This window comes from Garra rufa, chromosome 4, assembly GCF_049309525.1.
Source record: "Garra rufa chromosome 4, GarRuf1.0, whole genome shotgun sequence".
NCBI classification, from domain to species: Eukaryota; Metazoa; Chordata; class Actinopteri; order Cypriniformes; family Cyprinidae; genus Garra; species Garra rufa.
The window spans coordinates 5,076,082-5,090,156 of NC_133364.1; the positions used below are offsets into that span (position 1 = coordinate 5,076,082).

Here is a 14,075-nt window from a genome sequence, read left to right on the forward strand (position 1 = left end):
CTGAAAGGTAAAAGGACCAGGATTTGTAAAACACAGGAGATCCGGCTACATTGCAACACACAGAGTATGTGTGTTTCTGTGCTATTACTCCAGCTAGAGGCGCCGATCGAGACGCTTAATCAGCCTGGTTAACGTACAAACACTTGCACATATACAGATCAAATTGAGAAATCATATTAGAACTGTATTTACCATCTTTCAGCAGTGAATTCGCTGTTGATTCCGGACTAGCCTCCATCATTGCCACTTCATCAGTGACGTACAATCCCTGCGTCACAACATGAATGGAGAGCAACGGCGATTGGTCATGAATATTAATTAGCTAACTGACGTAACCTCATTATAAATTCTCGAACAGACACGATTTGAAGCCTGTATCAATTTAACACATTTTATAAAGATTTTATAATTATTCTGTTCAATTATTTTAATAATTTTTCACGTCATGATTCAAAATAAATAATTTCGATATTCGTGGATACGAGGTCAAAGGTTTATCACGCCCACCAACACTGAGACACGGAAGTGAGGAAATAGTACGCATGTGAATTTCATGAAGCCGGTTGTAAACACGCGTTTTACTTTAATGTTTATGATTCAGAATTAGCCTTTTTAACGGAATACATGTATCGTGTTTGTAATGAAAATGAAATACATTTTAATACGGAATTTAATTTTGAGTAGTTAAACCGCGCGTTTTTCCAATTACTTCTTAAGACTGTGAGTTGCAGAATATGACAGAGGTCCACAATAGAATCCAAATGGACAGTGGGAATATCATGGACCTGTTTAACAGGGGAAGGCCAGTCAGAGTGTGTGCACCCATGGTCCGCTACTCAAAGTAAGTGAAACAACACTGAATTGATTTCTGTAATGTAGGCTGATGTTGAGTGTCTTGTTGTTCTGAATGGTTTATTCTTGATGTTTCAGGTTGCCTTTTAGATGTCTGGTGAGGAAATATGACTGTGATGTGTGTTTCACCCCAATGATCATTGCAGCTGATTTCATGCGATCTGCAAAAGCCAGAGACAGTGAATTCACCACCAATAAGAGTAAGCTGTAGGCCTACTTCATATAAGATGTCTATCTTTTTCAAATTGTCATGCTGATTTAAAATAATTTATTATACAGGTGTAAACATAACATTGCCATCAAGCATGAAAATGTATTTATATCACCATACAATGCATGGGTCTAGCGATATCAAATTTATTTGTATGCATTTTTTTAAGTGTGGTTAAATATTTTTTTAGTTATAAATAAGTGATTATTCCAAAAATTCCATATAAAATATTCCATTCCATTGTGCATTTCTTTTTTTTTCTTTTTTTTTCCTGTGCTGGGTTTATTACAGTATTACAGCATGGTACTGGTTAAATAGGAACATTTATAATTTTGTTAATGCATAGAAATTTGCATCTTAACATATGCAAAAACAGTTTGCCAGATATTATTATTAACGTATATTATCATATATTGTCAAGTGACAGTCGAATTAAGCATGCATATTTACCCTATAATTTTACTGTTAAAAAAATAAATTAATAAACAAATCTGCTAATTGTTTTGTGCATTTTCACTCTGATTTTAATGCAAAATGTTGATTTAACTTTGTTAAATGGAGACGAGGTTACTAAAATTATAATCAAATTGCTCAAAATAATGAATAAACATGAACACTGAGGGTGCAATGAATGTCAAACGTTTTGATCAATGAGTGTTTCAATTCATTGCCATCAAGCATGAAAATGTATTTATATTACCATACATTGCATAGGTCTAGCAATATCAAATTTATTTGTATGCATTTTTAGGTGTGGTAAAATATATATTTAAAAAAAAAAAATGTGATTATTATTATTATTGTTGGATGTGATCATCACAAACAAAACTTACATATGAAATATTCCAATCCATTGTGCATTTCTTTTTTTTTCCTGTGCTGGGTATATTACAGTATGACAGCATGGCACTGGTTAAATAGGAACATTTATAATTGTGTTAATGCATAGAAATTCACATCTTAACATATGCAAAAACAGTTTGCTAGATATTATTGTTAATTATATTATCAAGTGACAGTACAATTGAGCATGCATCCTTTGACATCAAGAGCAAGAATTAAGATGGAAAGCATTTAAGTATTTTGCTTGATTATATGCATGTATTTTTCTATCTGAACCACTGAAAAATTAGTGAACCTTTTCAAATATTTTTTTATGCACTAAAAAAAAAAAAGAAGAAGAAGAAGAATTAAAAACCCACACTGTACATCATTCATATGTTGGCGCCCATATTAACATTTTTCATAGATGTTTTCAGTTTTCCATAAACATTTCCTGGCAGGAAAATATTTAATTGTCGGAATATGAATGTTTTTATTGGTGTACAATTTCTAGCACCTGTGAGTTACTGGAAAAATTAAGTTTACTCATAAACTTTTTCTTGACCTCAATAAGACTAATTATTGAGGTCAAGGCAACCTTTTATTTTAGTCACTGGCACAGCCTTCTGCTCAATAATTGCTCATATCATTTTAACATATCTTTGCTTCTTAGCTGACCGACCCTTGATTGTCCAGTTTGCTGCGAAGGATGCACAGACGCTGGCAGATGCAGCATGTGTAGTTTCTCCTTTCTCAGATGGGGTGGATTTGAACTGTGGTTGTCCACAAAGGTAATCTCAGAGTACATGAAAAAATATATAAATATTTACCCTTTAATTTTATTACAAAAAAAATTAAATAAACAATCTGCTGATTGGTTTGTGCAATTTTCACTCTGATTTTATTGCGAAATGTGAATTTAACTGTGTTAAATGGAGACGAGGGTACTACAATTATAATCAAATTACTCAAAACAATGAATAAACATGCACATTGAGGGTGCAATGAATATCAAAAGTTTTGATCAATGAGAGTTTCAATTCTGTTGAAGATAGTAGAAAAATTTCTGCACTGATTGCATCTTTAGAATCTGCAAATTTATCTGTTTTTTTTTTTTTGTTGCAGGTGGGCCATGTCTGAAGGCTACGGTGCGTGTCTGATTAACAAACCTGAGCTAGTGAAAGACATGGTACGTCATGTCCGAAATCAAATCGACAATCCCAACTATGCGGTATCCATTAAAATAAGGTGAGCAGATGATTTCTTGATTTTAAAAAGTGCTCATGGCAGGGAACATTCAAGGTTGGACTTAACAAAGAAAGTTAAAGGGACACAGAGATTTACAAGCAGATAATGTAAAGCTTGTATTTATTTTTTGACAAAAAATGTATTTAATTTGGAAGTTGTTGAAAATGTTGAATTGTTAGACAGTTTACAAAACAAAAATTATTCCACAAAAGTCTGCCACATACAGTATAGCAAAATATAACTAATTTATTGCCTAGCTCTGCACATAAAGTTAGTTTTATAAATATGTCTAACTTTATCTGCGTACAGTAAACTATTTATATACTGTAACTGTATAACATATCTCAACTGATTTTTTGGACAAAATTATTGTCCAACTCTTTATATAAAGTTGGATGTAAATATATTCTTCTACATATACATAACATACATACATGGGTTAAAGACAAAAAAGGGTTTAAGCATAAAAAACCATTAGGATATTAAGTAAAGATCATGTTCCATGAAGATATTTTGTACATTTCCTACCACAAATATATCAACACTTCATTTTTGATTAATAATTTGCATTGCTAAGAACTTCATTTGGACAACTTTAAAGGCAATTTTCTCAATAGTTTGATTTTTGTTTTGCACCTTCAGACTCCAGATTTTCAAATATTGTCCTATCCTAACAAAACCTGCATCAAAGCATTCATTTTGCTTTCAGATTATGCATAAATATTATATATTAACACTTATGATTGGTTTTGTGGTCCAGGGTCAAATATAACACAACATATTGTATAACATATCAACTATATTATTATACTTTTTTTGCAAAATATAAATATACTATTGTCCAGATATTTATATAAAGTTAGATATATGCAAGTATGACAAACTTTATCTACATCCATACTTTATACATGTGTAGGGCGACATATATAGCAAATCTCAACTGCTTGATTCTTTGTATTGTAGCAAAATACTGCATAAAATGCTTCTCTAGCTTAGATTTTTTGTCTTGCTTCTAGCCAAAATTTCTAAAAATTCTTAAATCTAGAAGGATTTTCTAGACAAGTAAAAATAGTCTTGTTTCTAGAAAAAATAAGTTAAAATTAAGTGAGTTTTTGCATAAAACAAGCAAAATAATCTGCCAATGGGGTAAGAAAAATAATCTTATTTCAAGCATACAACTAGATTATTTTTCTTACCCCATTGGCAGATTATTTATCTTATTTTATGCAAAAACTCACTTAATTTGGATTTATTTTGTTAGTGAAAAAACAAGACAATATTTTTTACTTGTCTAGAAAATCCTTCTTGATTTAAAAAGTTTTTGATATTTTGGCTGGAAACAAGACAAAAAATCTAAGAAACACTTTTTTGCAGTATTTTGCTACAAGACAAGGAATCAAGCAGTTGAGATTTAATAATATAGTTAATAATAATTAACTAATAATATTGCTAACTAATAATTAATTAATAATAATAATAAGTATAATAATACTATAATATAAGTATAATTATATAATTATAATTATACTTATATTATAGGTAAGTATTAAGTATAATTATAGTATAATAATACTAGTTGATATGTTATACAGTATTTTATATGTTATATTTGACTCTGGATCACAAAACCAGTCCTAAGTGTCAATGCATAATATCTATACATCATCCGAAAGCAGAATAAATGCATTAATTCTAGAAAATCCTTCTTGATTTAAGAATTTGTTGATATTTTGGCTGGAAACAAGACAAACAAATCTAAGTAGGAAAAGCATTTTTTTGCAGTGCAGCTCTAATCTGCTAAATGCAACTAATAAAGCATGATTTTCTGTAAAGCTGCTTTGAAAAGTGTATAGTAAAAAGCATTATAAATAAATGTGACCCTGGACCACAAAACCAGTCTTAAGTCGCTGGGGTTTATTTGTAGCAATAGCCAAAAATACATTGTATGGGTCAAAATTATTGATTTTTCTTTTATGTCAAAAATCATTAGGAAATTAAGTAAAGATCATGTTCCATGAAGATTTTTTGTAAAATTCCTACTGTAAACCTATCAAAAGGTAATTTTTGATTAGTAATATGCATTGCTAAGAACTTAATTTGGACAAATTTAAAGGTGATTTTCTCAGTATTTAGATTTTTTTGCACCCTCAGATTCCAGATTTTCAAATAGTTGTATCTCGGCCAAATATTGTCCTATCCTAACAAACCATACATCAATAGAAAGCTTATTTACTGAGCTTTCATATGATGTATACATCTCAGTTTTGTAAAATTTAACCTTATGACTGGTTTTGTGGTCCAGGGTCACAAATATGACTTGACATGTCAGCTTGTTTTTTTCTTGTCCTCAGAATTCACAAAGATATCAGGAAGACAGTGGACCTCTGTCAGAAGGTGGAAGCAGCAGGAGTCTCATGGATTACAGTTCACGGTCGTTCAGCCGACGAGAGGCACCAACCCGTTCACTACGATGCCATTAAGACCATCAAGGACAGTCTTTCCATCCCAGTCATCGCTAACGGAGACATTAAGAGCATGCAAGATGTAGAATCCATCTATGAGCTCACAGGGGTGGATGGTGCGTGTCATTTATTCAGCATCTGATTTAATTTTTGTTTGTGCTGTATTTCTGTATCTCATACATCTGAACTTCCGTAGGTGTGATGGCTGCTCGGGGATTGCTGGCCAATCCTGCCATGTTTGCCGGGTACGAGGAGACCCCGCTGCAGTGCGTGTGGGACTGGGTGGACATCGCTGTGGAACACGGGACCCCGTTTACCTGTTTCCACCATCACCTGATTTACATGCTGGAGCGTATCACCTCTCAGCCTGAGAGGAGAGTCTTCAATAACTTATCCAGTACATCTGCTGTCATTGACTTCCTTCACAATACATACGGCTCCACATAGTTGTTTTTAATGAATGCATTGTTTTATAAATTGTAATAAAGGCACAAAAGAAAAAAATCTGAATGTGTATGCTGTTTTATGCTGCAAACTTCAATTCAATCATGCAATTAAATCATTACCAGTCAAAAGTTTTTGAATGGTACGATTTTTAAAAAGTCTCTTCTGCTCAGTAAGCCTGCATTTATTTGATACAAAATACAGCAGTAATATTGTGAAATGTTTTTACTATTTTAAATAACTGATTTCTATTTTAATGTATTTTAAAATGTAATTTATTCCTGTGATCAAAGCTAAATTTTCAGCATCATTACTCCAGTTTATTATTATACATTTTTTTTTTTTTTATTATTATTATTATTATGAAATAATAAGCTTTGTAAAATTATGCACTGCACCATTCAAAATCTTGGATTGTTTTTGGGAAAGAAATTATAGAAATATCTCACAATTCTGACTTAATAACTTGCAACTGCGAGTTTATATCTCACAATTCTGACTTAACTTGAAACTGCGAGTTTTTCCCCCGGTTTCACAGACAAGGCTTAAGCGTAGTCCTAGACTAAAATGTAAATCGGAGCTGTTTCAACTAAAAGAAACTTGCACTGACTGATCTAAAAATATATCAGTGCCTTTGTTTTGTCTCAAGATGCACACCAATAATGTTTTTTTCTAAGCAGGTTTATAAAAATGACTTAAATGTCCTAATTGAACTATGTGCTAATCCTGGCTTAATCTAAACCCTGTCTGTTAAACCAGGGGGGTGTTCCATAAAACAAGTTTACCAAATAAGTTAGGCTTATTTCAGTTAGTCTGACTTATTTTGAGCCAAATCAAGTGACAATAAGTCAGACTAACTAAAATAAGCCTGGCACTAAAATAAGCCTGGCTTATTTGGTCAATTTGTTTTATGGAACATCCCTCAGGCCTATATCTCACAATTCTGACTTAATGGCCCGGTTTCACAGACGGGGTTTAGACTAAGCCAGGATTAGGCCATAGTTCAATTAGGACATTTAAGTCATTTTTATAAACATGCTTAGAAAAAAACATTACTGGTGTGCATCTTGAAACAAAACAAAGGCACTGATATATTTTAAGATCAATCAGTGCAATTTTGTTTCAGCTGAACAGCTCAGACTTACATTTTAGTCTAGGACTAGGCTTAAGCCTTGTCTGTGAAACCTGGTTAATAACTTGTAATTGCGAGTTTATATCTCACAATTCTGATTTAATAACTTGCAATAATAACTTGAAGCGGGCTTCAACTTCGGCATGTTATAGAGTCAGAATTGCGAAATATAAACTTGCAATTCTGGGAAAAAGTCAAAATTGCAAAAAAATCGCAACTGTATGTTTACATCACGCAATTCTAAGAAAAAAGTCAGAATTGTGAAATATTTTTTTATGTCACTGTTTATTTATTTTATTTGACCAGTTAGTAATGTTATGCCTCAACTACAACCAAACGAAAATTAGCAATGTTGCTAACTGAAATAGCATTAAGTTTTTCATGTAATATTAATATTGTTTTTTATTTCAGCTTTATTTTAATTAACAACAACAACAACAGGAAACGTTTTAATCGTTTTAGTTTTACAGCAACCCTGCTAACCAGGGTTTTGTAGCTTCATTTTTAATGGTGATATGTATTAGCCACAAGAGGGAGCTGATAATCAGCTATTTTTCACTTGCTTTACGCAATAAATACGGACTTTTGCTTAAAATAAGCAAACATTAAAGAAGGCTAGACATTTTGAAATTAAGTCAGTCACTCAACCTGAACCAGCTTTTATTTTTTGAGCGATCGACGCGACTTGTGTGGTTAAAACTGAAGTGCAGTTTTTCATCCTCGCCATTAGGCGGCAGAAGCGGGCTTCAACTTCGGTGTGACACCTTTGGATGATTTGAACGAGAGACAACCTTCACAACAGGTGTACAGGTTGTTTCTACAAACAGACCGTGCAGATGGCAGCTCAGCGACACATTCTTAATGTCTTTCAACTTAAAGGGTGCATATTCCATCTTAACAGCAAATTAATCCGACGAGAAAGTGCAGAAATCGAGGGTCACCACTCGCTAGCATTCTTTAATAAAGCGACGTTAGATTTCTCTTGTAAAATGACTAACGCGCGTTACCTAGCAGTGTTTACGTTTGCTAAAAGTCATTGATACATAGTTCTTAAATGATACATAGACTAAAAGCAACAAAACACTTTTAAAAATGTGTTAAAACCTTCAGGTTTATCGCCGGCTTTGTTTACATGCCGCTGTCAGGCTTTTTTGAAACAACAAATTAATCGGTAGTTGTTGCGTTACCCTTTTAATCCTTGAATTAATTACCCTTTAATATTTATTTTATAAAGTAGAATACTAAGTAATGGCTTTGTTCTTTGTTGTAGAGTCAGTTAATGCGTTAAGCTTTTAAGTTTCTGCTGCCTTATGGTTTTGTAAACATGTTTAATAGAGAGTATTAATATATTAGTGTTCAAATCTTAGATGTTTACTAAGATAATTTTATTATCTATTGAATCCACAAAATGTCAAATATGAATACGCTATATATATATATATATATATATATATATATATATATATATAGTGATTATAATTTAGTGAGTACTTTCAATTGGTAATTCAAATTAAAAGTCAGAATTGTTAGATACAAACTCAAAATTCGGACTTTTTTTTCTGAGAATTCTTTTTCCTCAGAATCAAGTTTATATCTCACAATTTTGACGCTTTCTCTGAAATGCAAGTTTATATTTCACAATTCTGACTTTATAACATGCAATTGCAAGTTATTAATATTATTTTATAAAGTAGAATACTAAGTAATGGCTTTGTTCTTTGTTGTAGAGTCAATTAATGCGTTAAGCTTTTAAGTTTCTGCTGCCTTATGGTTTTGTAAACATGTTTAATATTTTGTTTAATAGACAGTATTAATATATTGGTGTTCAAATCTTAGATGTTTACTAAGATAATTTTATTATCTATTGAATCCACAATAAAATGTAAAATATTAATACGCTTTATATATATATATATTTAGTGATTATAATTTAGTGAGTACTTTCAATTGGTAATTCAAATTAAAAGTCAGAATTGCCAGACAAACTTGAGAAATAGTCAGAATTGTTAGATTCAAACTCAAAATTCTGACTTTTTTCTCACAATTGAGTTTACATCTTATAATTTTTTACTTTTTTTCTGAGAATTGTGTGATAGAAACTCACAATTCTCATAAAGATGTAATTCTGACTTTTTCCTCAGAATTAAATTTATATCTCGCAATTTTGACTTTTTCTCAGAATTGCAAGTTTATATTTCACAATTCTGACTTTATAACATGCAATTGCAAGTTATTAATATTTATTTTATAAAGTAGAATACTAAGTAATGGCTTTGTTCTTTGTTGTAGAGTCAGTTAATGCGTTAAGCTTTTAAGTTTCTGCTGCCTTATGGTTTTGTAAACATGTTCAATATTTTATGTTTAATAGACAGTATTAATATATTGGTGTTCAAATCTTAGATTTTTACTAAGATAATTTTATTATCTATTGAATCCACAATAAAATTTAAAATATTGGCTAAATAGGTGGCTGTCCTAAATTGTATCTAATGAAAATAATATTGTAATAATTTTATACCATTGTTGTTTTTAAAATATATCTTTTATATATTTAAAAAAAATAAAATTACTTAAAGTATATTGAATTATCAACTAGGATTTTATGATAGTGTTTGGTTAAATGTATATTCAAACTAATGAATCCTTAACTATGAAATCAGTATGATGAACTTTTTACCTTTTACAAAGAAAAATTAATTTAAAATACAACAAATCTCATAAATCACACTTCTAATATTATTAAAATTGTAGCTGTTTATATATATATATATATAAGAAAAATCTTAATAGGTCAATATAACCCTTCTTATTAAATGATATATTACTGTGTTTCAGTAGTGACAAATTTGGAAAGAGGACCAATATTGCAAAACTTTCTGAAAATACAATGCGAATTAACTGCAAAATTACTTTAAATGTGTACCTTGGATGTTATACAATTTACATACTTGTACAATTTGTGGAGAAAGACATTTTGCAAATTAATTAATTAATTTTAGACTTTTAAATATTTAACTTTTAAATTCTGGTGTTTTAGATATGCTATATGGCATAATGTTGTTGCTTTTGTGTTTCCCCTACAGACATTGACTGACTGAAAGGACATCTGCTCCTGGACAGGTAAGTATGTTTTTTTTTTCCCTTTTCTTTTCTTTTTTTTTTTTTTTATTAATACAATTTTCGTTCTTCCATAAATAAGTATAACCCCTGCTGGACATGGTGCCGGGCCTCAGGGAGAACTCGGATCATCCCCGCCCCTTCATTCACACAACACTCACTCTTAACGCTGTGATCTGGCTGGAATCGAACCAGCAACCCCTGAACCGTGAGGCAGCGCTCTTACCAATGAGCCACAGATCACTTGTTTGAATTTTTGCTGGAACTTATACTTCACTATTCAACTGTATGTGAGTTTGCAATAAATCAGTTAAAGCTTGCAGTTGGTTGAGGTAGGATTCAAACTCACGCCTCAATCACAACCTTGTCTGCTGTTAACGTGTGCTTAGCCACTAACCCATTGTGGCTTTCACACTTTGTACCTTGTTTTAATGCACTTTGTTGGATGTAATGACAACGATTTGAATAATTTCACAGCAAATACGTTAAAGCTTTGAGTTGGTTAAGGTGGGATTTGAACCCATGCCTCAATCACACCCTTATCATCTGAAACATGTGCTTAGCCATTAACCCATCATGACTTTCACATTGACTGCTTGGATTTGGGACACTTTGTTGGATTTTTAATGACAACAGTTTAACATAAACTTTAGTGGGATTTGAACTCAAGAATCCAACATTGCAGCACAATGCTTAATCCTCTGAGCCACTGAGTCTGATGAGTGTTTTGGATGAGATTTTATTGTTTTATATGTAGAAAAACTTGAGTAAATGTGAGATTTGAACCTAGGAATTTCCCATAGAGAAAGCAGTTAATTATCAATGAGCCACACTGAACTTATATATCATCATTTTATTTATTTTATTCAAATTAATAGTTTTTATGTTTCTGAATCCAAAACATATTGCCTGAAAGTTTCTAGCAACCCTAGAAAGCTGTGACAGGTGTTCTGAATCAATGAGTTAGAGATAGCTACTTTCAATAAAACAGTCCTCTATATAACAAAACAAACCTTGCAATTAAAAGAAAGCATATTATACAGACACGTCATATTTAATGGTATTTGGTGATTTGTTAATTGCATTTAAGACATTGTACTTTGCTAAATATTTTTAATGGGTTTGTAAAAGCGTTTTTTAGGCGTGAGATTACAGGTTTGTCCACCAGGCGGCACCAGTGTGTGTTGTTTCGAGCGATTCACCTGCGAGTCATTTTGCGAATCAACTGATTCAAAGCTTCCAAAAGGTTCCTTCTTCGTCTCTTTGCTCCTGCTGCTTTCTTTTATTAATGCATACACACTTCACACATCATTTTTGATACAGGATTTGTTGACAATTTGTCCAAATCCGTCCTGTCTACTTCATCCATATCCTCATCACCCATCCAGAGCTTAAGGTAGACAGAGACACAGAGCAGGATGTGGATTGGGAAGTGCTCACTATCCAGATGCTCCTCAAGGTGGAGCTGGAGAATCAGTCAAGCATTACAAATGCTGCTCAAGTCTGCAAACACAAGCACAAAACACCAAAATCATTGTTTATCAGTGAACAAACACGATACACATACTTTAAAGCAAATAAAAACAAATATACATCTGTTTTCAAACTAAAACAGTCTCAGGGGATCTTATGTCCTCCTATGTTATGTGTGTTTACATTTTGAGCGTGTGCTCTTGAGTTCAACACAACATTTAAACCGTTTTACCCATTGTTTTATCTCACCAGTTAAGAGCTGATCGTCTTAATTTAGTGAATCTGGTCCATGTTTCTCCGCTGGTCAAAGCTTTGACAAACATAGATTTGTTTGAATAAACAGAAAGTTTAAAACTCAGCCCTCTGAAGTGCGACTAGCCTCCTCAGGTTTAATGCAGCAGCCTAATGAACCTATCTATAGATGCTGATACACTTATTGACCACAAGAGGGAGATGATCAGCTCTTTGTCTGCCTTATACACATTTAATATCGTAAATAGCGACTTTGGCCTGAGTATGAAAATAGTAAAATGTGAAAACAAAAGAAAGAAACTATTTTAGACTATGTTGGCCTTATAATATGACTCGTAAGGTAGAAACTGAAGTGCGTTTTTTCCATCCGCTCCACTAGGCGGCGTAAGCGGCTTCACGGTCAGACTGACACCTCGTTCAGGATGCTCGACCAACATGGCTTTGTTTACAAGCGTGCAGACCGATTAAAATACAGATTTTGGAGATGACAGTTCAGTGACAGTTGTTAAAAGTCTCTAAACGGGACATATTCCGACTTATTAACAAACAGAAACGACGCATGATGCGATAAAACGCAGGAAACAGGAGTGACATGCGACTCACCTGTAAGTAACTGCACACATGCAGTGATTTTCTCTTGTTTTATCTTTTGTGAGTGGTTATTCGTTGTATTTACGTGCTTATTTAAGGTTTAAGAAGTGTTTAAATGTTAGAAAGCCTTTGTTTCTTCTAAAATGTTAAAGCAGGGCTGCTCTATCAGTTTGTTTACATTCATAGAGATGGTTTTAGGTGCATTCAATGTGTTTTGACACAGAGTCTACCTTTATAATGTCTGAATGAATCGCCCTGATATTTGAACATTTATTCTCAAGTAGAATAATAAGGAATGGAGTTTTTGTCTGTTGTTGTTGCAGTGTTTCTGTAGGTAGTATACTTATGTTTGTTATTGGGGTCAGTAGGTTTGTGAAGCTCTGTTTTTGCTGATTCATAGTTTTGTAGAGTTGCAGTCCTTTGCTTTTAATGATAACCAGCATATATACAGTCAGTTGTTGATTGTAAAGGAAAGTCAGCTTTACAGCTGTAAATAGACATTGTTCTAATAAACATCTGTTTTGTTTTGCTCAGTATTCTGAAGCACAGTAACCAGAAACAGATTGAAGACCATATCCTCGACTTCAACAGCATGTGAGTCAGACAACATTCATTCAGCAGTGAAAATAAGTCAACAGTCATGTAGTATGTGTACAGTAGTCAACATTTGAAGTGGGATAAAACCTTTCAACAAAGCTGTCCTAAACCCAAAACAATACCCGTTCTTGTCTTAGGAAAACTTTGATGAACTTTTTTTTGATCCACTTCAAATGTTGACTACTATATTTACCCCTGTTTTCACTGACAAGGCTTAAGTTTAGTCCCAGACTAAAATGCATGTGTGGGCTGTTTAAACTGAAAGAAACTCGCACTGACTGATCTTAAAAATGTCAGATTCATTGTTTCGACTCAAGATGCACACCAGTAATGTTTTTATTCAAGGCATCTTTCTAAAAACTGCTTAAATGTCCTAATTGAACTTTGGCCTAATGCTGGCTGAACCCTAACCTAAGTCTTGTCTGTGAAAGCGGGCCATAGTGTTATTTAATGTAATTTTAGACTTATTTAGAGTGACTTGAGGCTAAATTTAGATGTACTAATATACTAGATATACTAATGTCTGTTTATTTTTGTCTTTTCTCTACAGGAGGGATGTGTTTGGACAGACGATGACTGTAATGATAGGTGCTCCTCATGGACAGGTAAGACTTACAACTTGTGTTTTTTGTTTTGTACTCAATGTATCAGTTACCATCATTTTCTTTCTGGAGTTTCACCCCTCCAGAAAGCAAATGATGGTAACCGAAACGGGTGGGGAAGGGGCGGCGGAGCTGATTTTTTTTATACAGCTAATTTTTTTTCTTCCATAAAGTAGCATAACCCCTGCTGGACATGGTGCCGAGGCTTGGGGGGGGACCCGAATCATCCCCACCCCTTGGTTCATGCAACACAGTGATCTGGCTGGATTCGA

General features: G+C 32.9%; 2 protein-coding genes and 1 long non-coding RNA gene across 3 annotated transcripts in view; 2 read left to right on the top strand and 1 right to left on the bottom strand.

The window, feature by feature from the left end:
* The window catches only part of LOC141333441 (conserved oligomeric Golgi complex subunit 5-like), a 104,885-nt gene extending 104,647 nt beyond the window's left edge, over positions 1 to 238 (bottom strand). The window contains exon 1 of the mRNA XM_073838457.1: positions 193 to 238. Within this exon, the coding sequence (XP_073694558.1) occupies positions 193 to 238 (46 nt within the window). The remainder of the gene's footprint in view (positions 1 to 192) is intronic.
* Positions 239 to 535: 297 nt separating this feature from the next.
* LOC141333504 (tRNA-dihydrouridine(20a/20b) synthase [NAD(P)+]-like) lies at positions 536 to 6,091 on the top strand. The gene is made up of 6 exons (XM_073838524.1): positions 536 to 841; positions 931 to 1,052; positions 2,559 to 2,676; positions 3,011 to 3,133; positions 5,485 to 5,711; positions 5,792 to 6,091. The coding sequence occupies exons 1-6, from the start codon at positions 735 to 737 to the stop codon at positions 6,040 to 6,042; spliced, it is 948 nt and encodes a 315-aa protein (XP_073694625.1). The 5' UTR covers positions 536 to 734; the 3' UTR covers positions 6,043 to 6,091.
* Positions 6,092 to 12,420: 6,329 nt separating this feature from the next.
* Positions 12,421 to 13,806, top strand: LOC141333074 (uncharacterized). The gene is made up of 3 exons (XR_012355374.1): positions 12,421 to 12,618; positions 13,139 to 13,198; positions 13,752 to 13,806. It is a non-coding gene; the product is annotated as an uncharacterized lncRNA (long non-coding RNA).
* The last annotated feature ends 269 nt before the right edge of the window (positions 13,807 to 14,075 follow it).

What these genes read in the sequence shown, in the direction of transcription:
- LOC141333504 (XM_073838524.1), top strand. Translation starts at nt 735, where the DNA reads ATGACAGAGGTCCACAATAGAATCCAAATGGACAGTGGGAATATCATG. An exon ending in GCGGTATCCATTAAAATAAG is followed by an intron (nt 3,134 to 5,484) that starts GTGAGCAGATGA and finishes TCTTGTCCTCAG; the next exon opens with AATTCACAAAGATATCAGGA. An exon ending in TGAGCTCACAGGGGTGGATG is followed by an intron (nt 5,712 to 5,791) that starts GTGCGTGTCATT and finishes GAACTTCCGTAG; the next exon opens with GTGTGATGGCTGCTCGGGGA.